The sequence below is a fragment of the Haliotis rubra genome, unplaced genomic scaffold (genome assembly GCF_003918875.1).
Source record: "Haliotis rubra isolate DU_JTF1 unplaced genomic scaffold, ASM391887v1 Scf65, whole genome shotgun sequence".
Lineage (NCBI taxonomy): Eukaryota > Metazoa > Mollusca > Gastropoda > Lepetellida > Haliotidae > Haliotis > Haliotis rubra.
In genome coordinates, this window is record NW_025767357.1 from 1,756,721 (window position 1) to 1,778,382 (window position 21,662).

General features: G+C 40.1%; 1 protein-coding gene and 1 long non-coding RNA gene across 4 annotated transcripts in view; one reads left to right on the plus strand and one right to left on the minus strand.

Annotated features, from left to right (window-relative positions):
• LOC124257139 (solute carrier family 2, facilitated glucose transporter member 1-like) overlaps nt 1–14,677 on the plus strand; it is an 84,105-nt gene extending 69,428 nt beyond the window's left edge. For all 3 annotated transcript variants that reach the window (XM_046691128.1, XM_046691129.1, XM_046691130.1), the window contains exons 5-12: nt 567–832; nt 1,632–1,769; nt 8,747–8,934; nt 10,527–10,637; nt 11,122–11,241; nt 12,077–12,152; nt 12,719–12,846; nt 13,244–14,677. In XM_046691128.1, coding sequence (XP_046547084.1) covers nt 567–832; nt 1,632–1,769; nt 8,747–8,934; nt 10,527–10,637; nt 11,122–11,241; nt 12,077–12,152; nt 12,719–12,846; nt 13,244–13,453 — 1,237 coding nt within the window. In that variant the 3' untranslated portion in view covers nt 13,454–14,677. The remainder of the gene's footprint in view (nt 1–566; nt 833–1,631; nt 1,770–8,746; nt 8,935–10,526; nt 10,638–11,121; nt 11,242–12,076; nt 12,153–12,718; nt 12,847–13,243) is intronic.
• Nucleotides 3,187–17,610, minus strand: LOC124257142. The gene is made up of 3 exons (XR_006893189.1): nt 17,509–17,610; nt 5,271–5,272; nt 3,187–3,198 (listed from the first exon to the last, which is right to left on the minus strand). It is a non-coding gene; the product is annotated as an uncharacterized LOC124257142 (long non-coding RNA).
• Between the last annotated feature and the right edge of the window lie 4,052 nt (nt 17,611–21,662).

Here is a 21,662-nt window from a genome sequence, read left to right on the forward strand (position 1 = left end):
TAATTTCATCTCTCTCTTTTTTTATCATGTTTAAAATACTGCCCAGATGATTCTATAAATACTTGGTTTGGGGTTTTGTAAAATTGTGAAATTTCAGATTTGTGTTTTTGTTACCATGGCTACCAACTTGCTAAAATGTTTAAGGACAAAATTATCAGATTAGGAATTAACACTTCCATTACCAAGTATTTATCAGGGTTATGTATGATGGGTCACAGGTTGTTAACATCTTGTATGGCTCAAGCTACAAAATGTGGGTTCCAGAGAAATGTTAATATAATTATAACTAATGCATTCGTGACATGTGATTTTGCACGAGTAAGATATCATTCAAATGGCAAGTGGGGCAGTGGGTTCGATTCCCCACATTGGTACAGTGTGTGAAGCCAATCTTTGGTGTGCCCGGCCGTGATGTTGCTGGAATATTGCTAAAACCATACTCACTCATTCAAAATTACAGGGGTTCTAGCCAACGTCTGGGGATCCTTGATGTTATATAACTGTCTAGGGTCATGCCTCACAGAACTTATTCCCTTTTTAACACTCTTGTTGTATTTCTGTTACAGAAAGCGTGGCATGGTCGTCATCACCTTCATCATGTTCATTGCTGCAATTCTCGGTGGAATAACAGTCATCGCCAAGTCTCCTGAGTGTCTCATTTTGTCTCGAGTCTTGGTTGGCTTGCATTCTGGGTTAAATATAACCTTGGCGCCTCTGTATCTCACAGAAATAGCGCCGAAGAAAATCCGTGGCGCTGTTGGCACTTGTCATCAGCTGGCCATCACGGTGGGAATTCTGTTCTCTCAAATCCTGGGAATGGCAGAACTCCTAGGTAATCATATTAGTAATTGAATTCTTTATTTGTTTTTAATGAAACCACATCAAAATCTTTATTGGGTAATTTCTGATTAGAAACAGCGGCACTGTACTGTTTCGAAATTAAAGTTTGATATGGCAAGTGGAGACTCTTGTCCTTGTGGCATGCGCCGTGCCGTGCCATTGTATTGTATCTACTTGCTAAAGCTTTGAATTTACTTCCCTTTTGGTAGCTATTGGTTTTATTATTGACTGTTTTGAGATGATGTCCTCTACACAAATTTTGTAAGATTCTATCCTGTCAGTCTGGTAAGCGTTGTGTAGATTGACAAAGTTTCACATTTAATGGCTTCCTATTATCATTCTTGCCCAGGAATATTAGAATTATACTGGATCAAAGAACCCAAAAATATCAAAGACAATCACATATCCAGTTTAAACACGCAGTTTAAGTTCAGTGCCGCTCTTTGTTCCAGACATCCGTCAAGATCTGGGTGTCTTCAGCCACCCATGCTTGTCATAAGAGGCGACTTACGAGATCGAGTGGTCAGGCTTTCTGACTTGGTTGACACTTATCATCGTATCCTGATTGCATAGATCAATATTTCTGCTGTTAATCACTGCATTGTCTGGTCTTACAGACCAACGCCATATAGCTGGAATTATTGCTGAGTCCAGCGTTAAACAACAAACAAATCCAAATAAAAAATTGCTCCAGACATACCACCCTCCTTCACCTTTTAAAGGATATATTATTTCCATTTCCAGTTTACTCTTTGTTTCATTGTCACAGTGTGGTGTTATGTTTGTTTCAGGAACCGCTGACTTGTGGCCGCTGTTGTTTGCCTTCAATGTCATCCCCTCCCTCGTCTGTGTGGTGGTATTGCCCTTCTGCCCGGAGAGTCCAAGATGGCTGCTCATCTCCAAAAACATGGAAGAGGAAACCAAATTGGGTGAGTTATCTCCCTTGGACATTGATAAGTCTATGATATTCTCTCTTCAGCATTTTTCATACCTTTTAATAACACTAATGTTAAAATTGTAAGATGTAAGGGGGCCCTAGATTCTATATAGTTGGAAACCTCAAGTACCCTGTCTTGTGTTAAAGGTGGGTACCGTTATCTATCAGTGTGCCAGGAACGTCCTGCTGTTGTAATTAGTGATATGTGTGAAACTGAGACATTGTTTCAGACAGGCAATTAATTAATTAATATCTCTTACAGTTACAAATTGATACATATATCTTTGCAACATCTTGGGTGTCAATGTTTCTTGTTAAGCTTAAGGCCAGACCAATTTTGTTTCTTGTTTTACAGATTTTTGTTGAAAAATATAAAACATAAAAAGTCAAAGTATTATTTCTTTTGCATACTAAAAGTATTTTATTTTTGGCAAGTTATGAAGTGTATATGGGGCAAAAAACAATGAAAAATATTTTATTTTTCCTTATCCTGACTCATGCTATTTTGCTTGTCTTCTTCTTCTTGCGAACACAGTGGAACACTTGTATCTCCTAATGTAAGCTCCCTTCAATGTAAAATCACTAATTAGTACTCACCAAGAGTTGTCTCCTTCCCAACCATTTGCGCGGGAACGAGGGCGCCACCTCCCGCCACATGCCTCACTCTCTCCTTCGCCCAGTGAGCAGGATGTGAGAGCGCCTGTGTCTCCCTACACATTATATCCTTTGTTTATTCTTAGTTATTTACCTCTCATAGACTTCTATAGAGGTGTAGCTAGTATCCTTCAACATAATGCATTGATATTTATTCGTGTTTCTACTGTTTTATTCACGGGACTCCGTGTTTGTTCAGTAGATTGCGTTGATGAAAATCTGCACTATTTGTAAATTACGTTTTTCTGCTGCTGACCCACATTTAATATGCCCTAGTTGTACTACGCTCCGCGTAGGGTGACCCAGCCCGCTTACACGCCTCCACGAAGGGCGACCCAGCCCGCCTCCAAGCCTCCGCGAAGGGCGACCCAGCCCACCTCCACGAAGGACCCTGATCCTCAGCATTCACGGAAGGCTTCACGGAGGACGACTATATCACCTACCTCGGACCTTGATGAGAGAGGACGTTCGCGAAGCAAGATCCTCTCATCCCATGACTCCGACTCAGACTCTCAACCTTCACGAAGGCCTTGACAAAGGTTAAGTGGCTCCAAGTCATCCTCATCTAGAAGATCATCAAGGGATTCACCGAGAGCTTCGCGAAGCTACCAGCGTTCGCCAAGGAAGTCTCCGTGTAGGTCACCTTATAGACGCCACTCGTCAGTCCGTTCACCACGTTATTCTGCTCGCCGATCTCCATATCGATCCCCTCATCGATCACCTCGTCGATCCACGCAGTCACTATCGGAGGAGCATCAACACATTATCTGTGACCCGATGTCTGAAGATGGAGATGGTATCGTATTTTCCGACGCAGAAATAAGATATTGGATGGTGAATAGTCTGGAACTATCCTCCCGTCTAAGAAGCGAGAACTCAGCCCACACATATCTTATGAAGGAAGATGATGCTGACACAATCACCTTACCTCCGATTGACCCGATAGCAGCGGTGCCAGCTAATCTGGATACAGCCTTTAGTAAAGCCACGAAATCACAGACACCACATGTGCGCATTTCAAGCTAAGAAGTTTGCAGGTCACAACATGGACTCTTTTACAAGGCACAAGATATCGATGATAACTATAAGATGATCAGCGATGCCAAGTCCAAGACTTACAGAATAGATGACCGCAAGCTAGTCCAGATGGAAACCATGGCAAGGAGGATGTTCTTTGGTCTGAACAGGTCAAGAACAGTCAAGCGAAACTCTCCTCACGAAGTTCAGAGACTCTACATCTGAGGGCGACAGGATGAATTACTCGCCCCCTCCTCATGCAGAAGAAGGACCAGCAGTTCCTAGCGGATCACTTGACAGCACTATCGCAGCTATAACTATGGCTGCGTCATCAAGGTCTCCTAAGCCTCCTGTAATTGGGGTGATAACTTCACCGCATCACTTTACACAGCCCCGTGGTCATCACCGTCAATCTTCGATGGAAGCATAGACAGAGTCTCTAAAGAAGTCTCTAAAGACTCAAGAGAGGTACTCATGATAAAGTCTATGGATATGCTAGCAAGCGTCATCAGACAAACTTCGCAGAGGTACTCAGGCAAATCGAAGTTCTCCGGTCTACAGAAAGCAGGGGAAAGGAAGATGGCAAGTGTAGGAGGAGCAAAAGAGTCTTTTTGTCGCCCATACGGCAATTACAGGGGAGGATCTGGAAGAGGCAGGTCATCCAGAGGCTCCCGCAACTATAAACGATATAGGACAGGTTCGGAACGACTGGAGTCTTCCACCCCCAGCCATTTCAGTACAACCATCACAAGTGGGTGGACGCCTTCAACTGCACTGGGAAAACTGGGGATTCCTAGAGGATCCATATGTCTCCAACATCCTACAGCACGGATGCTCGAATACAACTACAGGCCCGCCCCGCTGACAGTCATCCCTCCGAGGTTCGAGTTCCAGGCTCTACAACTACCCAAGTTAAGAGAAGCGGTATCAACGCTCCTAACCAAGCAGGCCATAGAAGTACTGGACCAAGTAAACATCGAACCAGGCTTCTACTCCCCAGTTTTCCTAGTGCCCAAGAAAAATTCCAAGGAAAAGTTTAGATCTCATCTACAATATGAGCGCGTTCAGCAGAGACTATCATAAAACCGCCAGCGTTTGCATGATACACCTACCACAACTCACTGACACTTAATTCGTCCCAGAGACTACATGGCCAGAAAAGATCTGCAAGACGCATATTTACACATCCCAATACATCCTGACTCCAGGAAATACCTTCGGTTTGCACTAGACGGGCTGCATTACCAATGGAAAGTACTACCTTTCGGAATCTCATCGGCCCCCTGGTTATTCACAAGAGTGACGAAACCTATCGTCTCTTACCTACATCGTCAAGGACTATGCAGTGCGTTCTATCTCGACGACGGGATACAAGTGGATCCAGATCCACAGCGTCTCAGAGTACAGTTAAACTTCATCATCAAGCTACTAACACAGCTAGGATGGTTAGTAAATCTACTCAAGTCGGACCTAGAACCTAAGCAAGATCTGCAATTTCTAGGCATTCGATTTCTCCGGTAGCAGAATCGTATCGTCGTGCGAGGAGGACCGATGGATCAAGATCAACAGACAATCCCTCAAGCCTTACTCTCTCCGCTACCACTACGACAATGGCAGAGCCTGTTGGGTCTACTCACGTCAGCTCAAGACATGACAGTCAGAGGCAGACTACAGCTACGTCCGTTACAGGTCCTCATCAACTCTCATCTCGGCGACCCTCAACCATTCAGTTTGCGAATCACGTCAAACCTCACCTACTATGGTGGACCAAGAGATCGAATGTTTGCGATGGAATCTTTTAATAGAGCGGAATTGAAAACACATCTCTATGTAGGCGCGTACCGCTCCAAGGTTGGGGAGCACACCTCGCCAAAAGGGGCGGCATCAGGGTTATGGAGCCAACAAGAGAGCAAACTACACATAAACTTGCTAGAAATGCAAGCAGTAGTAAACGCCATACATCATTGGAGCAACTTACTAAAGAATGCCCAATTGATGATTCACACAGACAATTCAACAGTGGCGTTTTATGTGAACAAACAAGGCTCAACCAGGTCCCCGAACCTATTGACTCTATGTTTTCAATTGTTCGATCTAATCGACAATCTCAACATACATGTCAGAGCATGTCACATTCCAGGAGCAAAGAATGTAATAGCAGACGCTCTCTCTCGGCCACACCTACCATCGCCGACAGAATGGATGCTCCATACAGAGATATTCGCACAAATTATCAAGAAAATAGGAGCTCCACTAATAGACCTATTTGCCACTTTCGCTTCAACAATCAGCTGACAACATTTGTATCACCAGTCCCAGACCCACTAGCATGGGCAGCGGACGCACTAAGCATATCGTGGGAAGGACTCAACGCGTCGTTGCCTCGCCACCAGCGTTAATCCCACAGGTGTTACAGAAAATCAAGCAAACTTCGAGACCTCCAAATGATTTTGGTCGCCCTACTGGCCAGCGAGCGTGGTTTCCAACTCTTATTCAAGAAATCGGACAACCAATACTACAACTTCCAAAGCGCTCGAATCTACTAATACACCTCACACCAAACAAATGCGGAAAGCCAGAAGCATTCCAACTTCACGTATGGACTGTATTAAAGTGTCTAAACAAGAGAGGTTATTCAGCCAGGCGAAAAGCAGTCACGCTTTGCCTTACGCAACTCCACTCGCATGGCATGCGATGACAAGTGGCACAGTTTTGAAAATTATGCTGCAAAGAAAGGATTTACAGCTAGATATGCTACACATCCACAAGTGGCTGACTACTTATGTTACCTACGAGAGACTAAACGTCTAAAAGGCTCAACATATCTCGCAGCTTTAAGCTCTGTCATAACTATGAGAACGGGTGTCAAGTTGACGAAGACCCCAGAGTTACTGGCCTTACTACGTGCATTCTGATTGGAAGATCAGAAACAGAGATTTCGCGCTCCAGCATGGGATCTAAATATAGTGCTCCAACACCTCACAAGTGAGGCATATGAACCACTGAAATCAACATCATTCGAATTTTTGACACAGAAAACTTTGTTCCTGTTATCCCTAGCAACAGCAGCCAGGATGTCAGAGATTCACGCACTAGATTACGAGAGAACACGCTTTGATGACAATCATAACATCGTGCATATGGGACTACGGCTGGGATTTCATCGCCAAGAACCAGTTGCCAGGTCAACCAGACAGATTATTCCGTCCCAGCTCTCTCATCAATTCTCGGACCTCATGATACACTGGATCTATCATTATGCCCAGTCAGAGCACTGAAAATATATCACTGGCGATCCAAACCGGTGACAAAAACTCAAGCGATTATTCATCCCTCTATCGACAGCTACACAGACTGAAGTCTCACGTTACAAGTATCTCGATATGGATCAGAACTGTCATACTACGCGCCTACAAGGCTGCAGGACTCGACCCTCCAAGAGCATCTAATCCACATGAAATTAGAGAGCTAGCTTCAACACTTGCTCTACATGGCAATTGCTCTTTGAATATCGTCATGGAGGGCTGCTTCTGGAGATCCGATATGGTGTATTTGCAAACCACTATCTGAGAGATATCACCACCGAGGACGTCTCAGGTATTCACCATTTCGGTCCCATGGTCCTCGCACAGCAGTTGACAGTCCCTCGGAGAAGATAAGTCAATCTTACGAGATTTTTACTGCTTATTTCACAACAGTACTATATAGCTAATAACTCCACGAAGTTTATGCTATTATATATTTTAGCTTAAGTCCAATCATAATCTTAAGCTCAGTACTATGTCTGTTATATCATAACAGTATCATTAGCTAACAACTCTATGAAGTTTATGCTATTATATTATCAAGCTTAAGTCTATCTTAGTCTTAAGCCTAGTATTCATGTTGTAAATACTTATTTATGTTTATCATAATATCTATATATTGTAGTAACCCATATATGGCAGCTGATAAGTTTAACAGCAGGAATTTATCAATTCAGTGCCTTTATGAAGTTCCCATAGGGGTTATTACAGTTATTACAGTTATCAAATCACTAATTATCTAAATCCAAAGTATTCTGTATTCCCACCTCCGTATCCGTAGGATTCTACAAGCAAAATAGCATGAGTCAGGATAAGGAAAAATATGTAATTTTCTGAATAAAATTGATATTTTATACTTATCCTGACTCATGAGGTAAGCCCTCCCATCCTCCCCACATAACACTTTGGATTTCCCTGAAAATTCAAGTGTTGGGCTCGCTATATAAGGAGAGAGTGAGGCATGTGGCGGGAGGTGGCGCCCTCGTTCCCGCGCAAATGGTTGGGAAGGAGACAACTCTTGGTGAGTACTAATTAGTGATTTTACATTGAAGGGAGCTTCCATTGGGAGATACAAGTGTTCCACTGTGTTCGCAAGAAGAAGAAGACAAGCAAAATAGCATGAGTCAGGATAAGTATAAAATATCAATTTTATTCAGAAAATTACATTTTTGTAAATTTACTTCTTTGCCAATAAAAACATGAGGATTTTATTTTTGGCGTGGGGAAAATTAATTTTTATTTTTTTCTTATTCTTGAAAAAATACGATCAGCGGATCTGTAAAACAAGAAATAAAATTGGTCTGGCCTAAAGGTCACATGCAACCAAAAAATATAGACATAATTAAAACATCAAATGAACCAGCCTAACGAAGACATTTTTGTGTATAACATTTTGCACAATACCATGTCATGTGTACAAGTATCACACCTGCCTGTCTGTGTAATTACATAATGTGACAGAGACAGAACTCTGGTGCACGAGTCATAAATCAATGCGTTTTGTTTATGGTGTATGGCCTGATAGGTGTTAGTTCAAATTGCGTGTGGTCAGTGATCGAAGTTGTGTATTGCATATTGTCATTAGCAGACAGGCTGACACATTTTCACTTCGCATGCGCCATGAGCACAGCGCAGCACAGCACAGCACAACACAGCTGTTGAAACCACTTTCACCCCAGCTGGGGAGAATTTAGTGAATCGTTTGAACTCCGATTTTGCGTGGGGGGTTTCATCGCGTTATTTTTCAACTTTATAAGTTGAATTTGCATTTTGATCATTTGTTACTGTAAGTCCATACTGAAAGGTATCAGAATCTGCAAAGTTGTGTGTTACGTTGCATGTGAATTTAAGTCTGATTTCACAGGGCAATGTTTTACGAATGTTTTTGGTAACAAAGTTTCATAAATTACACCATAAGGTATTCTGATATTGGCCAATTATATCATAAATCACATGGAAAATTTGATTAAACGTTTGTTTCAAATTTCGACAGCCATGCAGAAGCTGCGAGGCTATGATAATGTAGAAGATGAGATCGATGAGATGAGGATGGAAGCGAAAAAGTCTGGGAATGCTAAGAACTTCACCCTGAAGGAACTCCTGACCACCCACGACCTCAGGATGCCAACACTGATAGCCTGTGTAGGACAAGTCAGCCAGCAGTGGTCAGGCATCAATGCTGTAAGTCAGATAGATGGAAAGGTGGAAAGATGTGGTGAGTGAGTGAGTGAGTGAGTAAGGGGGAGGAGGGATTGGATTTCTGACGTCAATGCTGTAAGTCAGATAGATGGAAAGGTGGAAAGATGTGGTGAGTGAGTGAGTGAGTGAGGGGGAGGAGGGATTGGATTTCTGACATCAATGCTGTAAGAAAATAGATGGAAAGGTGGAAAGATGTGGTGAGTGAGTGAGTGAGTGAGTAAGGGGGAGGAGGGATTGGATTTCTGACGTCAATGCTGTAAGTCAGATAGATGGAAAGGTGGAAAGATGTGGTGAGTGAGTGAGTGAGTAAGGGGGAGGAGGGATTGGATTTCTGACATCAATGCTGTAAGAAAAATAGATGGAAAGGTGGAAAGATGTGGTGAGTGAGTGAGTGAGTGAGTAAGGGGGAGGAGGGATTGGATTTCTGACATCAATGCTGTAAGTCAGATAGATGGAAAGGTGGAAAGATGTGGTAAAGAGTGAGTGAGTGAGGGGGAGGAGGGATTGGATTTCTGACATCAATGCTGTAAGTCAGATAGATGGAAAGGTGGAAAGATGTGGTGAGTGAGTGAGTAAGGGGGAGGAGGGATTGGATTTCTGATATCAATGCTGTAAGTCAGATAGATGGAAAGGTGGAAAGATGTGGTGAGTGAGTGAGTGAGTGAGTAAGGGGAGGAGGATTGGATTTCTGACGCGTCAATGCTGTAAGTCAGATAGATGGAAAGGTGGAAAGATGTGGTGAGTGAGTAAGGGGGAGGAGGGATTGGATTTCTGACATCAATGCTGTAAGACAAATAGATGGAAAGGTGGAAAGATGTGGTGAGTGAGTAAGGGGGAGGAGGGATTGGATTTCTGACATCAATGCTGTAAGACAAATAGATGGAAAGGTGGAAAGATGTGGTGAGTGAGTGAGTGAGTGAGTAAGGGGGAGGAGGGATTGGATTTCTGACATCAATGCTGTAAGTCAGATAGATGGAAAGGTGGAAAGATGTGGTGAGTGAGTGAGTGAGTGAGTAAGGGGGAGGAGGGATTGGATTTCTGACATCAATGCTGTAAGTCAGATAGATGGAAAGGTGGAAAGATGTGGTGAGTGAGTGAGTGAGTGAGTAAGGGGGAGGAGGGATTGGATTTCTGACATCAATGCTGTAAGACAAATAGGTGGGTACCTGAGGAGAGACTGAAGGGACGATGTGACGTGAGTGAGTGAGGGGAGGGCAGGCAGGGAGGCAGGAGACAGGCAGTGAGTGAGGGAGGGAGGGGACAGGCAGTGAGTGAGTGAGTGAGGGAGGGAGGGTTAGGGAGGGAGGAGACAGGAGTCAGGCAGTGAGTGAGTGAGGGAGGGGTTGGCAGGAGACAGGCAGTGAGTGAGGGAGGGGAGGTCTGGCATCAGTGCTGTAAGTTAATTGTCCACAGTGACTTGTGACAAGGAGAGAGGGGTGCATGCTGCTAGTGAATATTAGAAAACATACAAACACAAAGGTGAATTGTCCCTGATAATATTCACATATATTGAACAAATGGCATTGTGCATCTAGCTTTAGTAGTGACTAAGTTCCATGTCTTTTAATCTGCAGGTGATGTCTTACTCCGCCTTCATTTTTGCCCAAGCAAATGTCTCGGCAACAAATATCCCCTACGTCATTGTCGGCACTGGATTCGTCAACGTTGTTGCAACCATCATCGCCGTAAGTAAACTTCTTGCTACACCTGAACAGACTTCTTCAGTGGTGGAGTTAGGATGACTTGTCCATTTCTTTAATATGAGGGGTGGTGGGATAGCCCGAAGGTTAAAACGTTCGCTTGTCAGGCTGAAGACCCGGGTTTGATTCCCCACATAGGTACAATGTGTGAAGCCCATTTCTGGTGTACCCGCCATGATATTGCTGGAACATTGCTAAAAGCGATGTAAACTAAACTCGCTCTCTCACTCTTTAATATGACTTTCTAACAACTGAAGATAGCACACCAAAAAATCTTATATCTAACAAGTCATAGATTTTTCATCAAAGAATATATCCCTTCAAACGTTAAAAGTGGTGTGTCTTCTGAAATAAAAGTAATATTTGTTTGTTAGATCAGTTGAAGGTGTAAGGAAATGATTTGTTTATACCATAACAATGTTTGATTGCATTCATGTTGTGGATAACTTGAACAATCTGTGACTTGCAGGTTCCTTTGATGGAGAAGTTAGGACGTCGTCCGTTGCTGCTGTGGCCAATGTGTGTCATGGCTGGGTCCTTTGTGCTCATGACCGTCTTCCTGCAGCTGCAGTTCGATCCTTCACTTAAGGTAAGTCGTGTCGTATCTTGTCGCGTCATGTCATGTCATGTCGTGTCGCGTTGTGTTGTAGCGTGTCGTGTTGTCCATATGTAGCCTAAAACAATTAAACTGTCCTTAATCAAGTGACCCGTGAAGATCCAGTTAGGCTTGGTCTTGAACAACCCTTGCTTGTTGTAAGAGGCGACTAACGGGATCGGGTGGTCAGCCTTGCTGACTTGGTTGACACATGTCATCGGTTCCCAATTGCGCAGATCGATGTACATGATGTTGATCACTGAATTGTCTGGTCCAGACTCGATTATTTACAGACTGCCGCCATATAGCTGGAATATTGCTGTGTGCGGCATTGTATTCCAGTTGCGTAGATTGATGCTCACCATGTCAATCACTGGATTTTCTGACACACACTCAATTATTCCCGGATCGACACCATATAGCTGGAATATCGCTGTCTGTGGCGTTAAACAATAAATATATAAACTGTGGTCATGTAAAATTCAAACGATGGTATTGACTAGAAGATTATAATGTGGAACCAGTTCTCAATGCCTCAATTGTTCTACTAATTTGAACTGTGTAAACGTGATGGAATATGTGAAAATTTCACACCTTTTGTCTTGTTCAAGCAGGACTAGTCACAAACTAGGAGAACTACTGAAATGAGGCTTAGACGTATCCTTAGTTGTCTTTGGAAGAATTTCTGAGGCTGGTTAAGTCATGTCCAATTTCTTGTGAGACATTGTGTTGTATCCAAGCATTAAAATACAAACTCTTAATCAGCTTTTTTTGACACTCAACTGGCAAAGGTAGATCAGAATTTCCAAGATCTAATTTCTGTTTTCAGGACAGCCATGCAACGTTCGCTATGATCTGCATTGTTCTCATGCATCTGTACATCGTGGGATTCGCCCTTGGTCTTGGTTAGTTTTTGTGTTTGCTTAGTACTTGAACAACTTCAATCATGTCTTCTGTGTACACACTACACAGCTCCAATTGCCCTGTATTGGGAGTTGTATGACATCAAAAAGTCCTTGTAAGTTATTGACAGAAATTCACATTGTCAAAGATAATATATTGAATAAGATATAAAAATGTACTGTATTTTATTATTATTTAATAGGTTGTATATTGCTGACATCATAATGAAAGGGTGTACAGCACAATGAAGTTTAAACTGACATTTACAAAGCTGGATATTTTGCAGTTCAAAATATTATTTTCCAATTTTTAAGTGTTTTATCTTACATGGTGAACCTGTCTAACCAGTCTATGACAAATGTGGAATAAATGAAACTGTTTGGGATTAGCCAGCAGTCTTGTATTCAGTCCCTGATGTTATCATCCAGTTTTTCCCACATGGGCACAATGGTGTCCCCTGCTGTGATATTGCTGGAAAATTTCTAAAAGCGGCATAAAACTAAACTCAGTCAGTCAGTATCATCCAGTTTTAACCTTAATCCCTCACCATAACTGTGCAATGTTCTAGGCCCCATCCCATTCACCATTGTTGCTGAGATCTTCAGACAGGAATCTCGTGACGCCGCCATGAGTCTCTCCGTTGCCTGCAACTGGATCTGCAACTTCATCCTCATGTGGACATTTCCGTTCCTCAGGGTAGGTAGCAGGAATCGTGCAGATGTGGAATACGTCATTATTCCAAGAATATTCTGGCCATTGGGAAAGTCTGTGTCCCAAAACATAATCGGTATCAGGTGTCAAATTTCCTTCATGTAGATTGGATATGGGGTTTTGATAGTCAGTTCTTCATGCAGAAAATTGATTAAGGCAGTGAAAGATCTTATTTTAAGGAGATTGTTTTAAATGGACACTACAGTCAGTTGACCACCATGACAAAAGTCATTCAAGATTTATTTTGCTTATATTTCATTTTTTCCCCCCCGCCATATATGCAACCTCATGGATGCAACCTCGTCTAGTGTTTTGAGGATGGGCATTAGTACTGAAATTATTTGTTCAATTATAATGACCCACATTCATATGTTTGTTGTAGGATGGACTTGAGGCCTACACCTACCTGCTGTTTGTTGTCATTCTGGTTGCTGCCATTATCTTCATCTTCTTCTTTGTCCCGGAGACGAAGAACAAGACTTTTGATGAAATTGCTAGCTCCATCGCCCTAGGGAGAGCTCAGGGAAAGAGTCGTGGGTTCAAAGTCAATGAAGATGAAAGCCTAATGGGAACGGGGACCACCAAAGTTTGAGAACAGCAGAGTATAGATCATTGGAATATATATAGTATACTTAGTATATCAAACTGTAGGGAGATGAAGAGAACAGCAAGTGTGATTTGGGGAGGGTAAAGGAACAGCTTAAGTTATGCTGTGAAGATTGCTGTTTCGTACAATGTGAGAATATTGCTGGAGATATTTCGTGGGTACAGACTTGTTAATTTGGTACATATGAATAAGGTATGTATATTTATTTGTTGACATTTGTTTGACTGGAAGTATATTTGAAATACTATATTTTCAAAGGGGAGCATTTTGACAGTAATCAAACTGGTTTGTTTGTGTGTTCTGGTAGTTGACCCAGTTGAGAAAGTTTGTTTGTAAATACGCACCATATTGTCATGTGAAGTTCACAAGTTTAGATCATGTCATGTCACGTCATGCACCAAAACCATCAGGCACATCAAAGTGGTTATTTATAGTGGCAAATGGCAACCAAATGCATACAATACTCACTGAACTGAGTGTTTAGAGTTTACTTGCGTTTATAGTCATGTACATACATGGCCAAATTGCATTTACAAATAGCATATAAGAATCTTTGATAGTGCGGGCATTTACTTTCTTCAACGACTTCCATCTAGCTGTTGGCTGCCTATTTATTATGATTACATTATTCACCCCTCGTCATGCATTATTTGTCATAACAACACAGGGTATTTGTGGATGTGGTATCCCGCTATTAGACTGAGTGCACACACTAGTCCAGATTTAACACATAAGTACTTACTTGGCACTGGTAGGACAATTTGTTGAGTTGGTTCAGGTGATGTGAGACAGAGGTACAGATAAGCTGCGTAAATTATGCAAATATTTATGTGAAAACTCAATTCATATTAAGTCTATTGCGTACAAGTACGCTTCAATTTTTGTAAATACTCAATAAATGTGATCTTACATGCGTACACACATGAATGACAAATCTTAGCTTGCGTACCAGTGGTTAGATAAAATAACTCCGGTATACTGAGAAGTTCTATTTCAGGAAATGAACTTGACAACTTTCAGTTTCTCCTAATACAGATATAACTATAACTATAACGGACTGATCCAATAACTTGGCTAGGATTTGTAGTCGATTCTGCTGCTGACTGAACTAAGACAGAAGGCAAACCAGAAGAGTCCATTCTTACTGCCATCCAGGATAGCAGGAAGTTAACCAGGAAAGTCCATTCTTGCTGCCATCCTGGACAGCAGCAAGTAAACCAGGAGAGTCCATTCTTGCTGCCATCCAGGGTCCCGTTCCTCAAAGCGATCGTAGCGCTAAGGTGATAGTAACAGCCATACTTTAACATAGACTTACGACTGTCGTAGCGCTACGATCGCTTTGAGGAGCGGGGCCGTGGACAACAGCAAGTAAACCAGGAGAGTCCATTCTTGCTGCCCTTCAGGAGAGCAGGATAAGTTACTGTGAACCACTCACAAGGCAGTCCGTTCAACAACAGCTGCTGCCGTGTGTTTGTGAAACTTGTCAACTGTATCCAAGCATGTACTGAAGATGACCAAATCAGAAGTCCTGATAACAAACAATCCAGTCCTTGTGCATCGTAGGTACACGGCTTTCCACGGGTTGCCATAGGTTGCCACTCTGGGTTATAAATCATGTAGTTAATTGTCACTCTGTGGATCAAAATATCCTGTGTTCCAGTCAATCATTTGGGGATATTTATTCACATCAAACATGGAAATCATTTCACATCGTTGCTGTGGTTAGTGTTGGGTGTATTTGAGACCCAGTAGGACTATGGTTTCTTGGCAACATCATACCATCCATGTGCACAGATATATGTTAATGTTTGACTCTACCAGTGTTAGTGTACTCAAAAACTGTATTTTTGAGGGAATTTGACATTTACGAATCCTGTTCAGAGTACTCATCTTGAGCGTTGTTATCATTTTCAAATGTTATCATTGAAAGTTGCAAGAGCAGTTTTACTTTTTTCGTTGCCGGCCTGTTTTTGCAGATCCTGTTGAATGAATGTATTTGTTAATACAACAAAAAGGTGTAATTTAAGCTTGACACCTTGGCTAATCACTTGCAGCAGTGCTCCAGATAAGGGCCGTATCGGCGTATGTACGGATATAAAATATGCATGATACGGTAGGAAATAATTTAGAAAACGTAGCAGATACGCACCACAGCAATGGTGTACGGTCTTAGAATCATTTACAGACGTTTTTATCTGAAAAATTATTGTTTTATTGTTTAATGACCTGTTTACACAAGAGGCAATGTTGTGGTGCATATATGAAACGAAACACAAGATTACTGATACTCCATTAAATTCCATTCAGTACTCTAAATGTACTTGTAAGGTTTTCTAGTACTCCTGTATTGAAAAAGTAAGCAGTACGTACTCTTGATGTTGAAAACTTATCTGGAGCCCTGCTTGCACCTGATTTAGTGTACCACTACTCCTGATCTCATATCAAACTGAGAGCTTTTGAATGAATCTGTTCTCATATAAACTGGTTTCTGGTTGTATTTGCCTTGTGTCATCTTTACAGGTGCATCCTGACATTTGTGCGAAGTTTCATTTCGCTAGATGCAATGTTTGTATGGCCCATTTGACCAAATAAAGAGAAATGAATGCCTCGTAACAAAATTGTTTTCCTCTATTTGGCAGAAATTTGTGAAAGTTCCAAATATGTACAACTACTGGACTATTAAATACCTGTTAATTGCAATACACATTGTTGATCCATACATCAGTATTTATGCTGGAAATGTTTTGTACTTTAAATCATTTTGGGCCAGATATATTCTACATTGTTTTACCTTCATGACACAAGCCTGCAGGTTTGACAAGAGATCATTTACAAAATGGAAAAAATATCAGTGTAATGCCATTAATGTCTTGAAAATACTTGTTGATTTTGTTTGTACTTGTTATTTTATTAAAATAAGAAGCTCTGGTAATTAAATTTCACCTAAATCTATTTCCATTTGTTGTTTTTAGAATGTTGAAATATGAATGAAAAAGAGCTTCAGAGTGATGGAAATGCTAAAATTGTTTCACATGTACCAAATTGTCAATAATTTAAGATGCCTCAAGTATGCGTATGCTATTGGAAAAAGTTTGTTTGTCAGAGAATGAATAACTATTATAAATATCAACATGTTCAAGTCAACTTAAGGAGATAGTATGTTTCCAGGTTTCTCACTATACTGAGAATTAATGGAAGCTACTCTTATCTTTCGTTATAATATATACTTCCCTTGAATATTATGTGAAACCGCTTTTTAGTGATGTTGAGATATCATCGTTGCCTGAAAAGTTAACTTACTTTATGATAAGTTTATGGGGCTACTAGGGCTGGGACCCGTGAAGATCCGGGGTAGAAAGGTCTTCAGCAACCCATGTGCTTGCCATAAAAGGCGACTATGCTTGTCGTAAGAGGTGACTAAAGGGATCGGGTGGTCAGTTTCGCTGACTTGGTTGACACATGTCATCAGTTCCCAATGGTGCAGATCGATGCTCATGCTGTTGATCACTGGATTGTCTGGTCCAGACTCGATTATTCACAGACCAGTGCCAGCTGGGATATTGCTGAGTGTGGCGTAAAACTAAACTCACTCACTCACTCACTACTAGGGCTGGGATGATACACTATGTCACGATACGATATGTATTGCGATACATACACTTTGAAACAATGACACAGTATTAAGATTTTTAATGATTTATTTCAAGGTATTTGTGTATAACAATAACACTATTGTAATAAACAAACAAGTAACTCTATCATACATGTGTATTTTTCTCTAAATAAGTACTTTAACATGTTTAAGATAATACTGTTTTGAAAAAAGTTGTGTATTGTTTTGTATCGATACACCAGTCGACAATACGATAGCTGCTTCAAACTTAAATGTATTGTGATGTATTGGTGCATCGGTGAATCGTCCCAGCCCTAGGGGTTACACTACCAGGTACCCATCATACAACCAATGCATTTCTTTTGACATGTATGTACATACAAAGTGGAAAAGCATTTTAGTGAAAGCATAGTCATCAAACTTGAACTTCACCAATTGATCAATGAATGTGAAAAGATTCAAATCCCATCTGCCTTAAAAATCCACATCAGTTATTAGATTAAACTTTGTTGAAGATGGATATTTTAATGACAGATTTTAAACTTTTTTTCTGGGGAATTCTCTTTTAAAGTTTTAATGTTCTATGAAATTTGAAAGGCACCTTAAATTTGTATTTTTGATAGCTTTGATAGTTCCTATCTTTGAAAAAACTGTCTCACTTGCAAAGTCAGAGTCTGACATCAATTAAACTGATTTTTAGTCAAGTGAAGACAAGGTAAAAATACTGCAGTTACAGCACAGGCCCTCATGTCTTTGTTAGGATTAAAGATTTAAAAAAAATATATAAAAAATTAAAATGACCCCCGACTCGAAATGCTTCACAGTACAATACATCATGACAAGGCATTGTTCTGTGAAGCATTTCAAGTCGGGGGTCATCTCAAACAATTTTTAAATTTTATATTTAATCCTCGCAAAGACAGGAGCGCCTATGAGTTATAGGTATGTAATAATTTAGTTAATACTGGTATTTAAGTTTTAAGGGCATTAAGAAGATTTTACCCAAATCATTACAGTCATTATTTATTGCCAATTCATAACAAGTTGCTTGTGTGTAACCAGAAGAAAGCAAGTTTGTTATCTGTATGTAACATTACTTGTGAATACCATTTGTAATGCAGATAAACATAGTACCTATTTTGTTTAATCTTATTTGAGAGCAGCTCCATTGAAGGTTTATTTTTAGAAGACAGAAATATTGTATTTTGCTATCAAGTCATGTCATGTTGTGTAGTAAATAGTTTGTGATTAAAAGGACTTTGCAGATAATTTATTGTGTAAATTAGGGCATATCTCATATCTGCGCATCCCCTTTTGTCCAGAAAGTTTATTTAGTGACCATTGAAACTCTCCAGGGGTGGAAATAACCCATTGCCTGACGTCCGAGTCCAGTGTTTTTTTCTGTCGGGCAAGCAAATTTGTATATCACGCTGTACCGGTGTCCAGTTGACTTTCCAATGTTAATTATGTTGTTTATTTAAAAATTCAACAAGAAAACGGCCGGTATAGTGGAAAAATGATCAGGGCAAGTGATTTACATGTGCCACTGTACCGGAGTACACTAGCAATTTTAAAGTTATTTCCACCCGGGCTCTCATGAAAAAGTGGGAAATGAACTGTGCACCCCCCTTTCTCAAAAAGCTGTATCCGCCCCTGTTAAGCATGTCATTTTGTCACAGTTGTGTAGATCGAAGATTGTGATGTAAATCACTGGATTATCTGGTCCAGACTCAATTATTTACAGGCTATATAGCTGGAAACAAACAAACAAACAAACAAACAAACAAACAAAGAAGCAAACAAACAAACAGACTGCCATGATATAGCCAGAATCTCTCTGACTGTTGGGTTTAGCAACACTATATTATAATAATCATAATCTTGTGCTTTATTATCCAATAATCAAGATATGACTCTTTAGGATGTTCAGTCAACACCCAGATATATAACTTTCTTCATGGTGTAATATTTGTTTGATTTCTGACTATTTCTAGTTAAATGTTAAAAGATGTAAGTGTAAAATGTTGTTCGTAGCTTAAACGTTTCATAATACAGTTTTAGTGAAGCTTTAGTTAACCTAGACTAGATGTTACATGCAGCAACAAACTGTGCAGGGCCCAGTTCCATTCCCTGCAGACCCTTATCATGGATAATTAACTGAATAGGTGATCTCATAACACCAGAATGTTTGTTGTTCCTCATGAAATGTAAATATACATAAAGGGGCCAAGTGACCTATCACAGCAGCCCTAAACATGTGTTTATATAAATGGGTGAAAATTTAGGGATGTCAGCTCCAGTAATATGAGGGACCATGTTTTGGGGTATATTCTTATAATTTGAACAGTCATGTCCCATCATAATACAGAAGTTAATATCCATAAATTTTCACTGTTTATGTGTATCTCTTCTAAATGTCATTCAAAGACTTTGTGTGTTTATATATCTTTGCAGCTGTAGTTCCAAAATAAGGTGTATGTTGTGATTGGCCCCTCATAACCTATTGCTTGTTCAGGGCCACATGTATGTATATGACTGCCCAAGATGTGGATATTCAACAGACTTACCCTTGATCTTACTGACATGTACACTGTGAGGTTGTTTTCACTGCTTAATTCAGATGCATGCTATTTTTAATGGTTTTGTTTTGCTTGTTGATGTTAAGTTGTTATTTTAAATGTAAATAAATAGATTTGACCTATATCTTTGGCTTTTCACTCTCATTAAGAATGCAAATGATTTTTTTTCTGAGGATTCCTTTTTCAAAGAAGTGCAATTCATTTGCATGATAATGATAACTTTCATTGTACATACAGAATTATCTTCATACCATATTAACCTTGACACTCTCCATTAAATGGAGCAATTGTTTTAATCAAGAGATGACATGTTTAGTTAGTCATACAATTTCCATGTACAATCTTATTTGTTTTTAGAACATATTTCATCTTAGGCCAGACCAATTTTATTTCTTGTTTTACCAATTTTTGTCCTGAGAAAACCTAAAGGCAGGAGGGAAAAATATCACCAGTCAAAGCAAAACCCACATGATTTTCCTTGTTAACTCTTTTGGTTTGTTTATATCAACTAAATATAAGTTAAGTGAGTTTAGGCTTCACACTGATTTCAAGGGTAATTCACTTATATCACATTAACATGTTCTTAAACAGGGAACATTAATTATTTATTTTTCTTATTCTTGAAAAAATACGACCGGCGTATCCGTAAGACAAGAAATAAAATTGGTCTGGCCTTAAAGTGAAACAAAATTATTTTTGTGCTTTAATTACTCAACCTCCCAATTCTTTCTCTCATAATCCTTGGCAGTGCTTATCTGCCTCCATGAAGTCAGTCTGTATCAAACAGGATGTGTCAAATGAGTCAAAGATGTGCCAATTTTAGATAGATAGCTTCTGATGTGAAATGCCTGCTGTGTTCAAAGTGTTTTAGGTTATAATTTTAATAAGATTATAATTTCAATAAGAAGTTTTACAAAATGAGGCATCTCTTTACATTTTGGTAGGGAAACCCATGACAAAATTATTATTATTATTTTTAAAAAAATATGCTCTGTATCTTAAGTTACGATTTTATTAGAACAAGTATTGACGTTATTGAATATTGGTTCCATTTACCTTGATCTTGAACTTTGTCTTTGTAAGGAAGAGAATTTTATGGATGTCAACTTCTTTATTATCACGTGGCGGTGGGGTAGCCTAGTGGTTAAAACGTCCGCTTGTCACGTGGAAGACCCGAGTTCGATTCCCTACATGGGTACAATATGTGAAGCCCATTTCTGGTGTTATAGGTATCATATTATTTTTTAATAGGCTGCTTATTGCTGACATCAAAATGAAAGGGTGTACAGCACAATGAAGTTTAAACTGACATTTACAAAGCTGGATATTTTGCAGTTCAAAATATTATTTTCCAATTTTTAAGCGTTTTATCTTACATGGTGAACCTGTCTAACCAGTCTATGACAAATGTGGAATAAATGAAACTGTTTGGGATTAGCCAGCAGTCTTGTATTCAGTCCCTGATGTTATCATCCAGTTTTCCACATGGGCACAATGGTGTCACCTGCCGTGATATTGCTGGAATATTGCTAAAAGAGGCGTAAAATCATACTCACTCACGGACCCTTTATTATGAGGAACAACCTTTCTGAGTATTACCTACTCCATCAGGTGAACCCATAAAATTCTCTTCTTTATATGTATCACTATAAATGCCATTCAAAGGGGCAGTTCGTCTTTGTAGCTTGAATCAAGTGTAAACATGTAGCTTATTGTTAAGCCCATACGTCATGCTTGTTATGTCCCTGGTATCTTAGGAAGAGGCAATTCACAAATCAGTTTTAGCAGGCGAGAATTTGGTGTCAGGCTTAAGTGTGTTTTGGAGAGTTTTCACATGCATGTCATGTCCATATTGTATGTGTCATCAGTGTTCATGCACAGGAATACAGAAGGCCAGATTTCATTTTGTTTGTTTGCATGTTTTAAAAACAAATATACATTTTTTCATGCTTTAAGTAAAATAGTATTTTTTTAATGAATACTGTAAATCCTTTTCCCTTAC